General features: G+C 38.2%; 1 protein-coding gene across 2 annotated transcripts in view; it reads left to right on the top strand.

Moving 5' to 3' along the window:
- ABCB7 (ATP binding cassette subfamily B member 7) overlaps positions 1 to 18,338 on the top strand; it is a 69,293-nt gene that overhangs the window by 38,009 nt on the left and 12,946 nt on the right. For both annotated transcript variants that reach the window (XM_048865233.2, XM_048865237.2), the window contains 9 exons: positions 5,119 to 5,251; positions 5,710 to 5,978; positions 7,074 to 7,162; positions 7,254 to 7,341; positions 9,201 to 9,375; positions 11,185 to 11,342; positions 11,895 to 12,058; positions 12,227 to 12,356; positions 12,835 to 13,006. In XM_048865233.2, the coding sequence (XP_048721190.1) occupies positions 5,119 to 5,251; positions 5,710 to 5,978; positions 7,074 to 7,162; positions 7,254 to 7,341; positions 9,201 to 9,375; positions 11,185 to 11,342; positions 11,895 to 12,058; positions 12,227 to 12,356; positions 12,835 to 13,006 (1,378 nt within the window). The remainder of the gene's footprint in view (positions 1 to 5,118; positions 5,252 to 5,709; positions 5,979 to 7,073; positions 7,163 to 7,253; positions 7,342 to 9,200; positions 9,376 to 11,184; positions 11,343 to 11,894; positions 12,059 to 12,226; positions 12,357 to 12,834; positions 13,007 to 18,338) is intronic.

The following is an 18,338-nucleotide window of genomic DNA, read 5'->3' as shown; positions in this document are numbered from 1 at the left end:
GAGGGTCTTCAAGCTGGTCGAGAGATAGGGGATCAAAGCTCACTCATCTGCACATAGCGCTTTGTGCTGCCACTTGACCACTACACTGACTGTGTTTTAAATTTCCTAGGTACCAGACTTGACTGGTCCCTATCTGGCGTGGTGTATCCTATGCTCTGCTTTTTATATACAAATAGTACAGAGCCCTTTGGTATTGCAGACAGCTCTAAAGCTAATTTATAACTAGATCGAAGTTTCAAGTTAGACACAATGTTCAAACAGTTATTTAGGTTACATAGACTTATATGTGAAAGAAGAGTTAACCTTGGACCGTTTTTATCACGTTACTTGATCTCGGTTGTTCTCCCATCATCATCATCTATTAAGAAAAGAACAATGGAATGCACAAGACACAAATGTGACTGTTTCTGCCCTAAAGAGCTTACAATCTAAGATCAAGAGAGAAGACAGGATGCACTGGGGACTGGATAGGAGGAAGTAATTTGGATTTGTTTATGTTAGTGCCGCAAAACCTCAAACTTCTGTTTTGTATGCTTTTCTGTTCTGTAGATGGTGCTGTGTTGCCTTTAAAGTAATACAATCTTATTTTAAAAACATTTAAACCTTATTTATAATTTTGTAGTTGAGTATTAACTGCTACCCTGAAACTTGTGCTTAATTGTACAATTCTTACAGGCTCAATTAAGCAGCAGTATAAAAAGGGGTGACTTTATTGAAGCCATACCTGCTTACATCATCAGTGAATTTGGACCACAGCTTTTATTTCAAAATTTGTGTGGTAAAAATATACAGATTTCTATGACTGCTTGGGTTGAATCCTTTAATAAGAATTATTCTCACTAGTTTTACCATTGTGTGAAAGCTTGAAGTGTGTACATTTTGCATTATAAAAATAAAATTAACAACCAATCTCTTTAAAAAGAGATGTTTCTAAAGAGTATACTATTTGAAAGTTATTCAAGAAAAGAATTCTGTAGGAAGACTCTTCAGTTTTTTTCCTGAGGAATCGATCCCATAGGGGGCATTGGCACTTGTAGCAATGCAAAAGTTCAGAGAACATATAAAGATTAACTCATCTGTTTATCTGGTATAGATGGCTTCTTTGGTACAGAATATCCAGATTCATTTAGAGCTTTTGAATTCTGTGCCAGCAAATCTAGGCTACTAAAGAAGTAGATAAGTTTGTCTAGAATGTTAGAGATGGAAATTTAGTTCCCGCTATGTGAACATGATCTCATGTTGGCTTACCACACTGAGAAAAGACCTGTTTTAATGACCAACACTCTTTTCTTTCTCTCTCTCTCTCTCCCCAGTGAGATTAACAAATGTCTTGATCTAAAACAAAACAAAAAAACCCAAATAAGGTGATGTGAATATAGACTGAGTTGATTATGAATGAGATGCAATACCATGCTGCCTTATTCTTCAAGTTTCACCCTCAGGGAGTCAGAACAATGGTAACCTGAGGCACACCTTTACATTTCATTAAAACAATCTTTTGGGTTGAATCACTGTACATTAGTGTGAAAGAATGCAAAATTGTATACTAATCTGTTGACAGGTGCAAGTTGAGAACTGCAGTATAAGGAATAAACTGTTTTAGTTAGAAATAGAACTGCAGAGATTGTTTTAAGTGTACTTTAAAACATCGTACAGTGTAGCCCAGGGAAAAGTAAAATCCTTGCAGAGGGATTTGTAAGAATCTGCAGCAAATCAGGGCAATCTACATTACAATTTTTTTTCATTTTTACTGAATAGGGTCTCCCAGGAAAACCTGCATTTTACAGTGGTGGTCATCACTGTTACACAGATGGTATAATAATGTGCCTTATTAAAAACTAAATACTACAGAAAATTGAGTTTCAAGACAAGTAACTCCAAAGGGAGTGACAATATTTTTCTGTTTGTCTGAAGGGTATGTGTGGAAATTTGGATTCCAAAACTATATTTCTACTTTAAAGCTTCAAAAATTTTTAACACATCCCCAGTTCTTCAGGGTTGTTGGTTTTTTGTTTGTTTTTTAGTGCATCTGAAGTTTATCTTAACTACAATGATCTGTTTATTCTTTCTCTGCCAGCTACTGGAGAGGTCAGTCACTATAGCCATTTGGGAGATATTATTGGCTTTTTGCATACAAGTTGAGGTTTGCATCTTTATTATTATGAAAAATTCCACAGTTGCAAACTATTGGAAAGGGAGAGGTTTCAGAGTAGCAGCTGTGTTAGTCTGTATTCGGAAAAAGAAAAGGAGTACTTGTGGCACTTTAGAGACTAACAATTTATTTGAGCATAAGCTTTCATGAGCTACAGCTCACTTGATCGGATGCATTCAGTGGAAAATACATTGGGGAGATTTATATACATAGAGAACATGAAATAATGGGTGTTACCACACACACTGTAACCAGAGTGATCACTTCAGCGGGAGGGGGTGTGTGGGAACGGACCTTTTGTAGTGATAATCGAGTTGGGCCATTTCCAGCAGTTGACAAGAACGTCTGAGGAATGTTGGAGGGTGGGGAATAAATATGGGGAAATAGTTTTACTTTGTGTAATGACCCATTCGCTCCCAGTCTCTATTCAAGCCTAAGTTAATTGCATCCAGTTTGCAAACTAATTCCAATTCAGCAGTCTCTCATTGGAATCTGTTTTTGAAGTTTTTTTGTTGAAAAATTGCAACTTTTAGGTCTGTAGTCGAGTGACCAGAGAGATTGAAGTGTTCTCCAACTGGTTTTTGAATGTTATAACTCTTAATGTCTGATTTGTGTCCATTTATTCTTTTACGTAGAGACTGTCCAGTTTGACTAATGCACATGGCAGAGGGGCATTGCTGGCACATGATGGCATATATCACATTGGTAGATGTGCCGGTGAACGAGCCTCTGATAGTGTCCTCTGAATGGATATGTGGACACAATTGGCAATGGGCTTTGTTGCAAGGATAGATTCCTGGGTTAGTGGTTCTGTTGTGTGGTGTGTGGTTCAGGTTGGGGGGGCTGTCTGTAAGCAAGGACTGGCCTGTCTTCCAAGATCTGTGAGAGTGATGGGTCGTCCTTCAGGATAGGTTGTAGATTCTTGATGATGCATTGGAAAGGGAGTGAGAGTTGCGGATTTGGTGCCCAGTCCTGCACTCCTCACTAGGAGTAAGAAGCTTATCATGAGCAAGGAATTAAGGATTGGGCCTTCTGTCAGAATTTGCTATGAGCTAACCAATAAAAAGCATCTAGATATTCTCTTTTCTGGGTTATCTATATCATGATGTATTTTGGGTTTTTTTTAACAGTTAAGATTTAAACAAATTATGGTTCCTTTTTTAGAAGTAAAAATAATAACCCATACGAAATCCCTTGATATAATTTTCCTTGAATCCTATCAAAAACTGGCACCTTCAAAACTCCATTTTTCTTCCAGTGGACAGACTTCTATCGTCCCCTTTGCTAACAATTTTTATCATTGTAAACTTTTCCAACGTCAGATGTTTTTAGTTGTGTTGTAAAAACCTATTCTTAAACTTGTGCTGCAGTGCAAATTTATCTCTTTTTACTGAAAACTTTAGTGTTCATTGCTTGGATGTCTGGTTAGTCTGTACAGTCCCTAACACAATGGAGCCCAATCAGGATTAAGGCCTCCAGATGCTGTTACAGTACTATGGATTTGGAGTGGAGAGCTGGAGTTTTTGTAACTGAAGAGGGGCTGGTCTGCTTTATTTATCTATCACCTCTCCTGATACAAACTATATAACATACACTGAAAGTTGATAGGTGATCTACCTGTAAGATTAATTTGTTTTTCATTGCCTTTTTTTTCTAGTTGCAAAGCATCTATGCAAAGTCAGTTCATTGTAAAGGTATTTTAACATCTGGCGTGTGTTAAAGATATTGAGTCGTAAGACATCTGTTCAGTTGCTAAGAAACTCATATATCTTAGTTTGAAACCTTCATTGTTAAAAGCAGTTTAAATCCCTGAATAATTTTATCAGTCGGAGATAAAATTAAGGCTGTTGACAGTAATGTCTTTATCGTTGGTATAAATGAATGGTATAATAATGGAACATTAACAAGATTTGGGATATTTGTTTTCTTAAGCCTTACAGAATCTTCGCATGTTTTAGCTCTTAATGTATGCAAGTGAAAATTCTGAAGATAAATCCTTTATCAACTTAACCAGCCTTTTTCTTTCTTATATGTACAGGAAATTCCATTGTTTTCCCCCTCTTACAGAATATTCAGTAACATACCATATATGCTATGATTTGAATATTTCACGACAGTGACATGTTACCTAATGCATTTGTAGATTGTAAGGGAACTATGTTGCATTACTGTGGAGAATCATTAGATTAACCTCAGTAAAATGATTAAACTTTGAAATCACCTTGAAAATTGAGAGCACCGTATAAACAAGAAGTAATATTACTGATGGACAAAACAAAGGGCCGACCTCTCAACTTTGTTTGAAGTCAGTGGGAATTTCAGGTGTTTAACATCTCTCAGAAACTGGTCCAGAGTTAACTATTTTTTTTATCAGTAGCTCTTTCCACTGACCATTTCCACTGTGTTATCTTGCAGTATTTGTAGCAAAAATTCTTTAATAATAGAATATCAGGCTTGGAAGTGACCTCATGAGGTCATCTAGTCCAACCCCCTGCTCAAAGCAGGACCAGACCAAGTACCATCCTTTATTTTATTTTATTTTTGCCCCAAATCCCTAAATGGCCCCCTCAAGGATTGAACTCACAACCCTGGGTTTAGCAGGCTAATGCTCAAACCACTGAGCTATCCCTCCACTGTGCAGTCTTGATACTTTATAGTCTCTGTTTTGCCATTGTTTGAATGAGTCTTCATAATGAATTCAAGTGTTTTTATAGTAAACCATTTAGTTAGGATGAAAGCTGATATTTAAAAGGAGCCAGTGGGATGCATAAAGTAATCCTTCTGTCTTGGAAGGTCAAACTTCCTAATGCGGAGAATATTATTTTTGAAACCAGGAGAGCCATCCTACTGGCACTAAGTGGTTAATAACGAAATGCAATAGTTGTAGTTAATTCAAGGGAAATATGTATACTTTATAAATAAACATTTTAGCACATCCTAGGTAATTGCTGTTTTTATGCTTTTAGGGCATGAATATAGTGGTTCCCTTCATGTTTAAATATGCAGTAGACAACCTCAACCAGATGTCTGGAAACATGCTGAACCTGAGTGATGCACCACATACAGTTGCAACCATGGCAACAGCTGTTCTGATTGGCTGTAAGTGTGATTCCTTAATCTGTCGACAGGTGTTGACTTTCCTCAGTAAGGTTTTGGAATATTAGAGCTCATGACCTTTTTAGCTGCGAAGCATTGGAGATGGTTATTCTAATATTATATTCTCCTAGTTTTGTTGATATCCAGCCTTCTGTGGCCTTAGTTCTGTTACCCCAGTTCTGAAAAAAATGGTGCTTATAGAAATTATTTCCAATAATGAATCCTCCTTTAACAAGTTGACCCACCCCAGTACATTTATACAAACAGCCACATTAAAAATGAATAAACCCCAAAAGTACATGAAATCTTGGAGCAATAAATGCTATGATTTACCCTTAGCATGAAAGCTGTCGTATATAGGGGAGGAACAACATCTTCTGTCATATTTCTTTATCAAGGCAGTTTTGGAGTTGAGTAAAATAAGTGACTTTAAAAAATGTTCTTTTATTATCCTTCTTCAGATGGTGTGTCAAGAGCTGCGGCTGCCTTATTTAATGAAGCTAGAAATGCAGTATTTGGGAAAGTGGCCCAAAATTCTATCAGAAGGATAGCAAAGAATGTCTTTCTCCATCTGCATAACTTGGATTTGGGTTTCCACCTGGACAGGCAAACAGGAGCTCTGTCAAAAGCTATTGACAGGGGAACAAGGGGCATCAGCTTTGTGCTGAGTGCTTTAGTATTTAATCTGGGACCCACGGTGTTTGAAATGGCACTCGTGAGTGGAATTCTGGTAAGTGTTACTTTTTCATGAGGCATCCTGTAAATTGGAAGGATCATGTCTCACTTTTTGGAAATAATATCAAACGTTTAAGTGTTTTTGCAACAAAACTTACTAAATAAACACAGCATTTGCAAGGTAGCTGTACTGAAAACTTAAAGGAGAGCACACTATCAGTTTTAAGTTTAGTCATTTTAAACTTGTTTGTTTTAAGCTAACTTTAGGAACAATACATGCCTCTGAATACCCTTCTAATTTGTAGTTTTTAGTCACATTTATATGGTTTTTTAAAAAATGTTTTTTGTCTCTCCTGTTGTATGGAAAAACCCACGAAGTCAAAAGGGCAAAATGACTATACATAAATTTGTGTCAAATGCGTAAAGTAAACAAACTGGATGAATATAGGAAAAAAGCTATGAGTTTTCAATTTAATTTTTAGCCCTTTGTCTTCAGTAGTATTTTTTTTGTTTGTGTTGTCCCTTATCTTGGATTATTATATGAATATTTGATTCTACACCTTACAAACATTTTTGTTTAAATAATTTGATCAAATGTTTCAGCCTAGAAAGTTGTGAATTTTTGTCTTGCTATCATTTGATTATATCCACCTTGCCAGAGACACCAGGCTTGATACCCCATTCATCTGCATCTCTCGCAGCCTTCTATAGCCTTTCTCTCACACTGTCTCCAAAAGCTATGCATACTAAGAGTGGGTCATAGTGGGAACATCCTTCCAAGGCCACTACTCTGTCAGTCAAGACCCACCTTTTTTGCAAAGCCTTCAAGAAATTTGCAAACTAAGACACTTACTTTATTCTATTAATACAAAAAGTTTTAAAAACCCTTCCTTACCATTTTGTGCACTAGCCCTTGCTGAGTTGTTTCATTATCTTATTGATGTTACCTTTGTCCTTCCTTTGCCAACTCCCTTCCTGTTACCCTGGTTAGATCAAGCCTGATATTAATTTATAAGCTGTTCAGGGCAAGAGCCATGTCTTTTTTAATCTGTTTTGGGAGGGACCTACCCAACTTTTGGATGCTGTGATACTTTTGAAATAATATTGGTGTCCTAAATCATACTGATGATTAGCATTTTTTCCCCTCCAGTATTATAAATGCGGTGCACCATTCGCATTTGTAGCCCTGGGGACACTCGGTGCATATACAGCATTCACGATAGGAGTTACACAGTGGAGGTAAGGCATTCCTCAAAACAGGTCAGGATTTAAAGATTATTGTTCTCACTGCAACCAATACTCTTTGACTGTGAAAACCTTTATTTTACAGGACTAAATTTAGAATAGAAATGAACAAAGCAGATAATGATGCAGGTAATGCTGCAATTGACTCGCTGTTAAATTATGAAACTGTGAAGGTAAGACATTAAATCTCTTTTTACCATCTTTAACACTATGGTATACAATATAATTACCCACTAACATCTATATATTCAAAGTGAGTTTAGGCGTGTTCAGTTTGAGAGAGCAACTTTTAGTATCAACCCTGTTCCCTATTCTCCTTCATTTTTTGGTTTACAATATCCTCCACTTTTTGGAACGCCATCTCCATTTCCTGATAGAATCATAGAATATCAGGGTTGGAAGGGACCTCAGAAGGTCATCTAGTCCAACCCCCTGCTCAAAGCAGGACCAGTCCCCAACTAAATCATCCCAGCCAGGGCTTTGTCAAGCCTGACCTTAAAAACCTCAAAGAAAGGAGATTCCATCACTCCCTAGGTAACCCATTCCAGTGCTTCACCACCCTCCTAGTGGAAAAGCTTTTCCTAATATCCAACCTAAACCTCCCCCACTGCAACTTGAGACCATTACTCCTTGTTCTGTCATCTGCTACCACTGAGAACAGTCTAGATCCATCCTCTTTGAAACCCTCCTTCAGGTAGTTGAAAGAAGCTATCAAATCCCACCTCATTCTTCTCTTCTGCAGACTAAATAATCCCAGTTCCCTCAGCTTCTCCTCATAAATCATGTGCCCCAGCCCCCTAATAATTTTTGTTGCCCTTTTGTTGCAGTTAAAACAGTATCTAAAGAATGATAAAGTCTGGTGAATAACTTATTCCAGCTGTTCTCCAATTTTTCCTGTCTGTGGGAGCACTTTTGTAAAAGAGAGTTCCTCACATGGATTATCTTCTGTCATAATCCCCCAATGCATGGACCTCAAATGTGTTATGCTGCAGGAAGACTACCATGAAGGGACATGAAAACCATTGGTAGTCCATGGACCAAAGTCTGAGAACTGGATGCCCAAGCTAATTTCTAAACTGATGTGCAAGAAATGCTTCTTTGGGCATTTGTAGAAGCAGAAAGCTGGCCTGGGGGAGGTGTGTTGTTTTTTGGTGTTCGCTTCCAACCTAAGTGAAGTGAAGCCATATGGTCACACATTTAGACCAATAATATGTTGTAAAAACATAGTTCTCTTAAAATGGATAATGGTCTCAACTAGGTAGTGTGAAAACTGTGTGCAGGGATTGACAAATCCATTCCTCAGTGACAAGTGGGAAACTTTCTGTAGTGAGTGCTTGAGCCAAAAATGACAATTTCTGCAAAATTTTAAACTTTCATTTAAAACAAAACAAAAATCCCCTATCCTTCATGGTTGCAAAAACCATCTTCTGAATGTAAACCATTTTGATGGTGTCTTTCTGAGCCAGTAGATGGACAATTCTAGTGCATGTGCACTGTTCCGAACACCGTACCTCAACCACAGTATCTGCATGAAGAAGAGTAAATAGCAGCAGTGAAAAGGGACCGGCACAGATTCCTGTGGGCAGCCCCGAAACTGCCCAGAGTCATATCAGTTTCATGCTTCTACTGCTGTGGAGAAGGACCCATAAATGGAGATTGGATGAGGAGTAAAATCATGAAGACCTTGCCATCCTCACAGTATTAGGGAAGTTCTGGCAGATAGAGAAGATGGTCAACCAACACAAAAGATGAAGCACCTGAGCTAGGTCCAGGAACAGCAATCTGGTGAAGATGCCAGGTGGGCTCTGGTCTTCTCACCAGGTCATGGCCTTGGCCCTTGCTGGTTGGGCTTCTGTATCCTCACCTTTTGGATCTGTCTCTGGGTATTAGAGTTAATGTCACACCGAGTAGATATCGAATAAATTTTTGACTGATGTAACATGTTACAATGAATCTTATGTTTAGCTAAAGTACACTGACTCTAGTACATTTTTAAGAATGTCACACCTTTCTACATTTATCTATCTTGTAGTATTTCAATAATGAAAAATATGAAGCCCAGCGATATGATGGATTTTTGAAGACCTATGAAAATGCCTCACTGAAGACTACCTCTACCTTAGCTATGCTGAACTTTGGGCAAAGCGCTATATTCAGCGTTGGCTTAACAGCCATTATGGTGCTTGCTAGTCAGGGAATCATTGCAGGTAATTGACCTGACTCTAAGTAAAATGCAAGTTCCCTTTTGCATTAATAACTGAACTGGATTAAAGTATTTTAGAAAGACTGATACTACTGCTTCTGATACTGTAATTATGAATTCTTGTTGTTTTGGGGATGGATGTTCTATTTTTTGGTAACATTTTCTTCTAGTTTTTCTCTTTTTCATGTCGCTAACACTCTAATTGAGCTATCCTTGCCAATAGTAAAACAAAATTCTAGAACAACATAAACATGGCTGCAGGATAACGTAAGATAATTTATGCTTACCTGTATTACTGGACTGCAGGCATTTTGAACTAAATGCAATTTTTTTATCACATTTTTGGTTTTGACTTCGTCACAATGACAGTGGTTTGTTTTTTTTTAATTCTTTTTATCCCACTTTGTTTAATTCTTTTTGTTGGACATGGACATATCTAGCGTTTGTTTTATTGCTGGGATAGTGGGTGAGCATTTGCCTTCTCATCTGATACCACTGTATCTTCATTCTGTCATGTATGTGTGTGGTAGTGAGACCTGTGCTTTAGAAACTGGTTCTCCTCTTTAAAGGAGGAGACCATATTATACTTGCAAATTCACTGACTCTGACTCTAGAAGGTGAATAATCACTTGCATCTGTGACATTCTTAAAGTTAAATACAAGTATTCAGCAATTTAAAAAAAAATCCCAATCTGGAGTACTAACTGTATGAAAACCCTGTTCTGTTCTGTTGTTTACAGGGCAACAGAAGCTTTCCATCTAATTGTCAGAATATTGCTCCATTGAAAATTATGACCATGAATTTAAATGTTAATTCTCTGTTAATGCAGTTCACACTTAGGGGTGGAGGGAGAGATCTTTTCTTGGACCTCCAATTTGAGTTTACAGAAAAATCATAGAATCATAGGACTGGAAGGGACCTCGAGAGATCATCTAGTCCAGTCCCCTGCACTCATAGCAGGACTAAAAGTATTATCTAGGTCATTCCTGACAGGTGTTTATCTAACCTGCTCTTAATCTCCAATGATGACGATTCCACAACCTCCCTAGGCAAATTGATTGCAAATTGATTGCTTAATTATTTGTTCCATTATCTTTCCTGGTACAGAAGTTAAGATGACTGGTTTGTAATTCTGTAATAGTCCTTATTTCCCTTTTTATAGATTGGCACTATATTTGGCCTTTTCCAGTCTTCTGGAGTCTCTTCAGTCTTCCATGACTTTTCAAAGATAATTGTTAATGGCTCAGATATCTCCTCAGTCAGCTCCTTGAGTGTTCTAGGATGCATTTCAGCTGGACCTTTGAATATCTTCCTGTTCAAAGTATTTGGTACTGAGTTCCTCATAGTGTCACACAGTATCCTAGGTGTGGTCTCACAAGAGCCACATAGAAAATTTCTGTTCCCTCTCTGGTCCATGAAATGATGCCCCTATATCTAGGTTCCACTGGTTGTTTCTTATCTATATTTTTAAGGTCCTTTAGAACTCATTGAAAAGAGAGAAACAGTGGCGTTTGCAACATCTCCCAGTCTAGAATTTTCTGTGATTTTATAACTATGCTATCAGCTTCTTTTTCCAAATAATTTAATATCTTAATGAAATCAGTATAAATGATGACTGTGGCACTTCACTGGACAAAGTGTGCTCCTCCAAGAATGATTTTTCTTTTGTGTTGTTAAACACTTGTGTCCTGTTGTAAATGTGGTATAGCACAGACTATGCTGGATTTCACACTAACAGTCCTAAATTATTTATGTGCCATCCTGGTAAAATACTTAACATAAATGCTGTCTCTCCCCTATCTTTGTTTTAAGGGAACTTGACAGTTGGGGATCTGGTAATGGTGAATGGACTGCTATTCCAGCTTTCTCTACCGCTTAACTTTCTGGGAACAGTGTACAGAGAGACTAGGCAAGCTCTCATAGATATGAACACCTTGTTTACACTCCTCAGCGTAGACACAAGAATTAAAGTAAGTACTTTAAAAAAAAGTTACCAAGTACTTCAGCATTAATAGGGTATTTTTTTTTCCTGGCAATGTTCTTGCTTCATCCTCTGTTACCTTTTAGAGCTAATTTCTGTTTTACAAGGAGATGCTGTGTAAGGAAGCTCTGTTCATTCTGTTTAAGTGCAGTTAGTAGAACAGCTTTTGCTTTTAACTTGCAGAGCCTTTTGGTAAGAGAGAATGTTATTTCACAGAGAAGCTGTATTGGTGTTGAGATTTTTTTATTTTAGTGTTTCCACCATGCTCTTAAGTCTTTTAGTTGTAATTAATGATGCAGAATTTATTATGCAAAAAAGCTGACTAGAAGCTGAATGATCAGAAGAGAAATTTTTGACCTTCAGGGGAGGAGAGGAATGAAACACAATCTTCACGTGTGTGGCTGAAATAAATAATTTTTAACTAGTTAAAGCTAAAGCATCCGCCTTTCACTTTTTGAATTAGGAAATTGACTGTTAAGCTTGTTGAGCTGTTTGAAATACGTTCTGGGCAGTGTGTAAAGTGGCACTCTTTTTTTAATAGGACAAAGAGCTGGCTCCACCGCTGCACATCACACCACAGACTGCTACCATCGCCTTTGATAACGTGTATTTTGAATACCTTGAGGGGCAGAAAGTCCTTAATGGAGTGTCTTTTGAAGTCCCTGCAGGAAAGAAAGTGGCCATTGTAGGAGGTAGTGGGTCAGGGTGGGTAAATGGACTGTGCCAAATTCTGCATCATTGATTGGAGTTTGAAAATATGATTTTATTCTGCTTTGGCGATTTTTTTTTTTCTGTGACACTTTTATATTGATTGAGCTTTACAAATGCTAAACTAAAATTTAACCTTTATTTCAACCCTTCTCTCAATTTTAGAAAAAGCACAATAGTCAGATTACTATTCCGCTTCTTTGAACCCCAGAAAGGAAACATTTATGTTGCTGGTCAGAATATACAAGACATCAGCTTGGAAAGCCTAAGAAAGGCTATAGGAGTTGTACCTCAGGTATAGTGGTTTATAATATCCCAGATGTTGTCCTTGATAGTGTAACTTTTGATATTCAGAAGCTCTGGTTCAAATGAAAGACAAGGTTCGCACAGTTGTGTTGTCAGGCTTAATTTGAAAGTCTCTCTTGCTTCAGTATTTCAGGAACCCTGGTAACTTTAATATTTGAAACGTCAAGGAGATATTACTACTGGAAATGAAGAGGTTTCTTGCATGATGTTTTACATAGTCATTAACACTTGTTGTGAGATGGTAAAACTAGAGCATGTATTATAAAGATCTTAATTATTTCACTCAAAATATATTTTATATCTGTTCAAGATATTGAAACATCTAATTACGTTTTCCCAGAAACATTTTTCCCTTAAGGGCACAGTGGAAGAGTATAAGATAATCTGTACTGGGGTTTTTTTTTCCAACTTGCACCCATGAAGTATCAATCATATTTTCATGTTTAAAATACGCTTTACAATTGTAGGATGCCGTTCTATTCCATAACACCATCTACTACAACCTCTTATATGGCAATATTGGTGCATCAGCAGAAGAGGTGTATGCAGTAGCAAAGTTGGCAGGAATCCATGATTCTATTGCCCGAATGCCCAATGGGTACAACACACAAGTTGGTGAACGAGGACTCAAGCTCTCAGGTAAATCCATAAAGATGTACATTCTTTGCACCCTTTTCACTAGCTCCAAACTATGTACACAGTTCACACATCACCTCGAGATGTCATTAATTTGAAGTTCTTAGCTGGCATGTAATAAGTGTAGAGTTAAATATTAAAACCAGTGGCTCAAGATCTCTGTATTCTCGAAGGTATTTAAAGGAATATATTTTCAGGGGACATTAAGTAATGTCAGAATTACATAGACTTTTTTCCTTCTAGTATGGTGTGTGGGGGTCATAGAAGAACATGTATGAATAGAATTGGAATGTCGGATGTGTTTGGTTTGATGGTGTGTGTTGCTGCTTATGTTGTGTTGTAGGTTTACACAAGTGTTGTAGACCTTCCAAGTTTGGATTTTTAAATATAAATGTGGAGCTACTACATTTTTTTTTTTTTTATTTTTTTTTTGAGTGAGCTCTGTTATGCGGTATCTCAGTACAGTACATTGGAAATTGATCCTTTTCATAGTAAAAGGGATTTTATAATTTTATGGTAACTTGCTATTTTGAATTCGATATAAATTAATACATGACGCATTGCATTCTGTCAGTTAAGGTTACTGGCTCTATAACACACCTAATACAAAACCTAGAAAAGCCAGTATCCGAGGGGTAGCCGTGTTAGTTTGGATCTGTAAAAGCGGTAAAAAGTCCTGTGGCACCTTATAGACTGACAGAAGTATTGGCACTTATGAGTACACGTCTGGCTCCAGAAGCCTCCTGCTGCGAGCCAAGCCCAAGAAAGAAACCAACAGAACTCCACTGGCCATCACATACAGTCCTCAGCTAAAAACTTTCCAACGCATCATCAGTGATCTACAACCCATCCTGGACAACGATCCCTTACTTTCATAGGCCTTGGGAGGCAGGCCAGTCCTCGCCCACAGACAACCCGCCAACCTGAAGCATATTCTCACCACCACCGACACACCGCACCATAGTAACTCTAACTCAGGAACCAATCCATGCAACAAACCTCGATGCCAACTCTGCCCACATATCTACACCAGCGACACCATCACAGGACCTAACCAGATCAGCCACACTAGCACCGGTTCATTCACCTGCACGTCCACCAATGTAATATACGCCATCATGTGCCAGCAACGCCCCTCTGCTATGTACGTCGGCCAAACTGGACAGTCCTTACGTAAAAGGATAAATGGACACAAATCAGATATTAGGAATGGCGATATACAAAAACCTGTAGGAGAACACTTCAATCTCCCTGGATACACATAGCAGATTTAAAGGTAGCCATCCTGCAGCAAAAAAAACTTCAGGATCAGACTTCAAAAAGAAACTGCTGAGCTTCAGTTCATTTGCAAATTTGACACCATCAGTTCAGGATTAAACAAAGACTGTGAAGGGCTAGCCAACTACAAAAGCAGTTTCTCCTCCCTTGGTGTTCACACCTCAACTGCTAGAAGAGGGCCTCATCCTCCCTGATTGAACAAACCTCATTATCCCTATCTTGATTTTGCTTGCATATTTATACCTTCCTCTGGAAATTTCCACTGCATGCATCTGACGAAGTGGGTATTCACCCACGAAAGCTTATGCTCCAATACGTCTGTTAGTCTATAAGGTGCCACAGGACTCTTTGCCACGTCTAAAAAAGCAAGGAAATTAAAAGGTAACATACCCTGTGCTGCTCCACCCAGAGACACACACCTCACCCAGCAGCACAACCACCATATACTACAGAGATTGGCATCCCTACTGAGTTAAGGTTGTGGTACAGCCTTTCAGCATCACCCTGCCAAAATTCCACCTCCATACCACAGTCAGACCGGACTATCTTCTCTCTCTTCCCACCACTGCCCCTTCTGCACAGTTCTGTAAAATTACACATATGCATGTTTGAGGAAAGTGGGGGTGGAAGGCTGGCATCCTTACTGGGACAGAGTTAAGTGGGTGATAGCGAGTGATGGATGACTGATTGCATGGCTGTTAGGAAATGTCTGGATGCCTTACCTTGTTTGTTTGTAGGGCTTTTGGGGTGGGTGGATGTGGGGGGTTTAAGATGTAGAATTTTGTGGTTTTATTGGTGTATGTGTGCATGCGTACGTGTTTTTAATTGAGTGTTTCAACCTTAGCCATCTTTTAAACCTAAAGTTTTATTTGGAAATAAGCTGTTAGATTTGTGCTCAAGACATTGTCAACATTATTAATCTATGAATTGTACATCTTGAATAATGCAAAACTAAAATCATTGTTTATCTTGCGGGATGGAATAATCGTAACAAGAATAAATGTTACATTTTACGTAGTAGTCTGTATTCTTATGGTGCTTACAAATATTTTATAATATATAGCTGCATGAAAGTGGAATGTGGTGGCCATTTCATGAAGTACTCCCACGCTTATTCTGCTAATGGAATTGATTTTCCTCGCTGGTGGATATTCTGGAAAGTGCAAGGTGTGGTGATGACAAAACTCGTAGGTGCCTGAATCCATTTTCTGTTATAGGTTTCAAAGATGTAAGGCAACATCTGCTTCTGACCAAATCCATATGCCAGTGTATGCAGTGGTGGTGTGCATTGTTCTTAAAGTGCATGTTGAAAGAAAATATCTATTCAAAGCCATATTGTTATCTCAGTAATCTAAAAGTTCCCAAAGAAAGAAGTGCTTTTGTCCATGACTAAAAGCCACTTGATGAAATTTAAATGAAATATATGAGAAGATTAAAGTTAATGTCTGAAAATTGGCATATTTGAGCATTTGCTTTATTTCACAAGGAGAATTTTGTTCCCTTTTTAAAAAAGAACTTTATTAGAATAACATAAAAGTGAGGACATTACTGGAGAGGTGGAGAGAAGTGGGTTATCAGAAAAGAGTGATTGCATGACATGGAGGCTGTGTGCATAGAGGGTTGGGGAGGGCATTCCAGGTGCAGGAGAAAGCATAAAGGCATTTGTGGACACTTGAAGGGAAGCAGAATTTGTATAGCCCAAGGGCTGAGTGAGGGAGTAGAGGAAGATGAGATATAAGCAAGACAGAATGATGTAGAACATAGCAGATAGGGATAAAAACATTTTGGCCAGTAACATTGTGTATGACTTGCAGGATGCAAGCTGGCTTTATTCTTACACTGTTTTCTCCAATACTGCTAATATCTCAAACCTTGCAACTTCAAACAATGGCCCCACCATCAGAAATGGCTGTTGTAAAATCAAATTTTGTGTCTTGAAACACACTCCTCCCATTAGTTATGTGGAGAAGTTCTTGCCTTTCTGACCTTGAGACTCTTGGGCAGAAGTCTTTTTTTGAAAGTTGAGGAAACATTTACACCATTTTACACTTTGTCACCATGGTGATCTTGATTACACACACAACACACGTTTTTATGGAAGAAGCACTTAAATTGCGGTGAAAAAATGCAATTTTAAATTTATAATTATTTGGTCTTTTTTATTGTGGGTTTGTTTTTTTTAAGGCTTTGGTGTTGAAATACAAAATGTGTTTGAAAAATCATGTATCAATAAAAATCAGAGTGATTTGAATTTTCTAGTTGGTAAAGAAGCAGTTGGGGATGTGCCTTTGACATTGGAGTGAACAGCAGCTCGAATCATAAAATCGTAGGACTGGAAGGGACCTTGAGAGGTCATCTAGTCCAGTCTCGTGCACTCATGGCAGGACTAAGTATTATCTTGACCATCCCTGACAAGTGTTTGTGTAACCTGCTCTTAAAAATCTCCAATGATGGAGATTCCACAACCTCCCTAGGCAATTTATTCCAGTGCTTAACCACCCTGACCGTTTGGAAGTTTTTCCTGCTGTCCAACCTAAACTGCCCTTGTTGCAATTTAAGCCCATTGCTTTTCATCCTATCCTCAGAGGTTAAGCAGAACAATTTTTCTCCATCCTCCTTGTAACAGCTTTTTATGTACTTGAAACTGTTATCATGTCCCCTCTGTCGTCTCTTCTCCAGACTAAACAAACCCAGTTTTTTCACTCTTCCCTCATAGGTCATGTTTTCTTGACCTTCAGTCATTTTGTTGCTCTTCTCTAAAATGTGGTGCCCAGAAGTGGACACAGGACTCCAGCTGAGTCCTAATCAGCACAGAGGAGAGAGCAGAAGAATTACTTCTTGTGTCTTGGTTACAACACTCCTGCTAATACAGCCCAGAATGATGTTCCTTTTTTTTTTCTTTTTTTTCCCCAGAAGCATTACACTGTTGACTTATATTTAGCTTGTGATTCACTGACCCCAGATTCCTTTGTGCAGTACTCCTTCGTAGGCAGTCATTTCCCATTTTATACGTGTGCAACTGATGGTTCCTTCCTAAGTGGAGTACTTTGCATTTGACCTTATTGACTTCCATCCTATTTACTTCAGTGCAGACCATTTCTCCAGTTTGTCCAGATCATTTTGAATTTTAATTCTATCCTCCAAAGCACTTGAAACCCCTCACAGCTTGGTATCATCTGCAAACTTTATAACTGTACTCTATGCTATTATCTAAATCATTGATGAAGATATTGAACAGAACCAAACCCAGAACTGATCCCTGCAGGACACCACTCAATATCCCTTTCCATCTTGACTGTGAACCACTGATGATTACTCTCTGGGAACAGTTTTCCAACCAGTTATGCACCCCACCTTATGGTAGCTCCATCTTGGTTGTATTTCCCTAGCTCTGTTTCCCTACTCGTTTACTTCTGACACTAAATTAGATGACTATGAGAAAGTGGACAGTAGTCGTTAACATGTATCATAACTTTTACATATGATCAAGGTGCCAGGGAGGCTTAAGCCAATACTTTCAAAAATACCCACTAATTTTAGGTGCTTCAAATGGCATATTGAATTGAACTCTATTGAAGTTGTGTGTGTTCAGCACCTTTCAGGGCCCAACATCTCTCAAATTGAAATCCTGAAAGAGAGAGGCATTTGAAAATTAGTTGACAATTTTGGGCTTTAATGTTTCTAACTCTTTCATCTGGATTCTGATATAACATGTTTTACTAGTTAGAGCCATATTTACAGTTTTAATGCAAGTTGTGATGCCAAACTTCGTCTGTTGTGCTACAAACCCCTTATTACTGAAACGGTTATCCTGTTTGTTTAATGGACTTGATACACGTTGCCACTAGTTCACTTTTATAGATAAACCCCTGACTTTACGAAGCAACTCCATTTGAGTACCATCAATGTGATAATGACTTTGAAGTTTCATATTTTTTTCTGGAATTGTGAAATGGAAACCAGTCCCTCTTCCCCAAATGCTTATCTGCTTTAGTTCATTAGAGCTTAAAACAAGAAGTTCAGCCTCACATTTCCTGAGGGAAAATACTCAATCCTT

Source organism: Caretta caretta, chromosome 9 (genome assembly GCF_965140235.1).
Source record: "Caretta caretta isolate rCarCar2 chromosome 9, rCarCar1.hap1, whole genome shotgun sequence".
Lineage (NCBI taxonomy): Eukaryota > Metazoa > Chordata > Testudines > Cheloniidae > Caretta > Caretta caretta.
The sequence above is the reverse complement of the archived record's forward strand: the minus strand, read 5'-3'. Positions and strand labels throughout refer to the sequence as shown.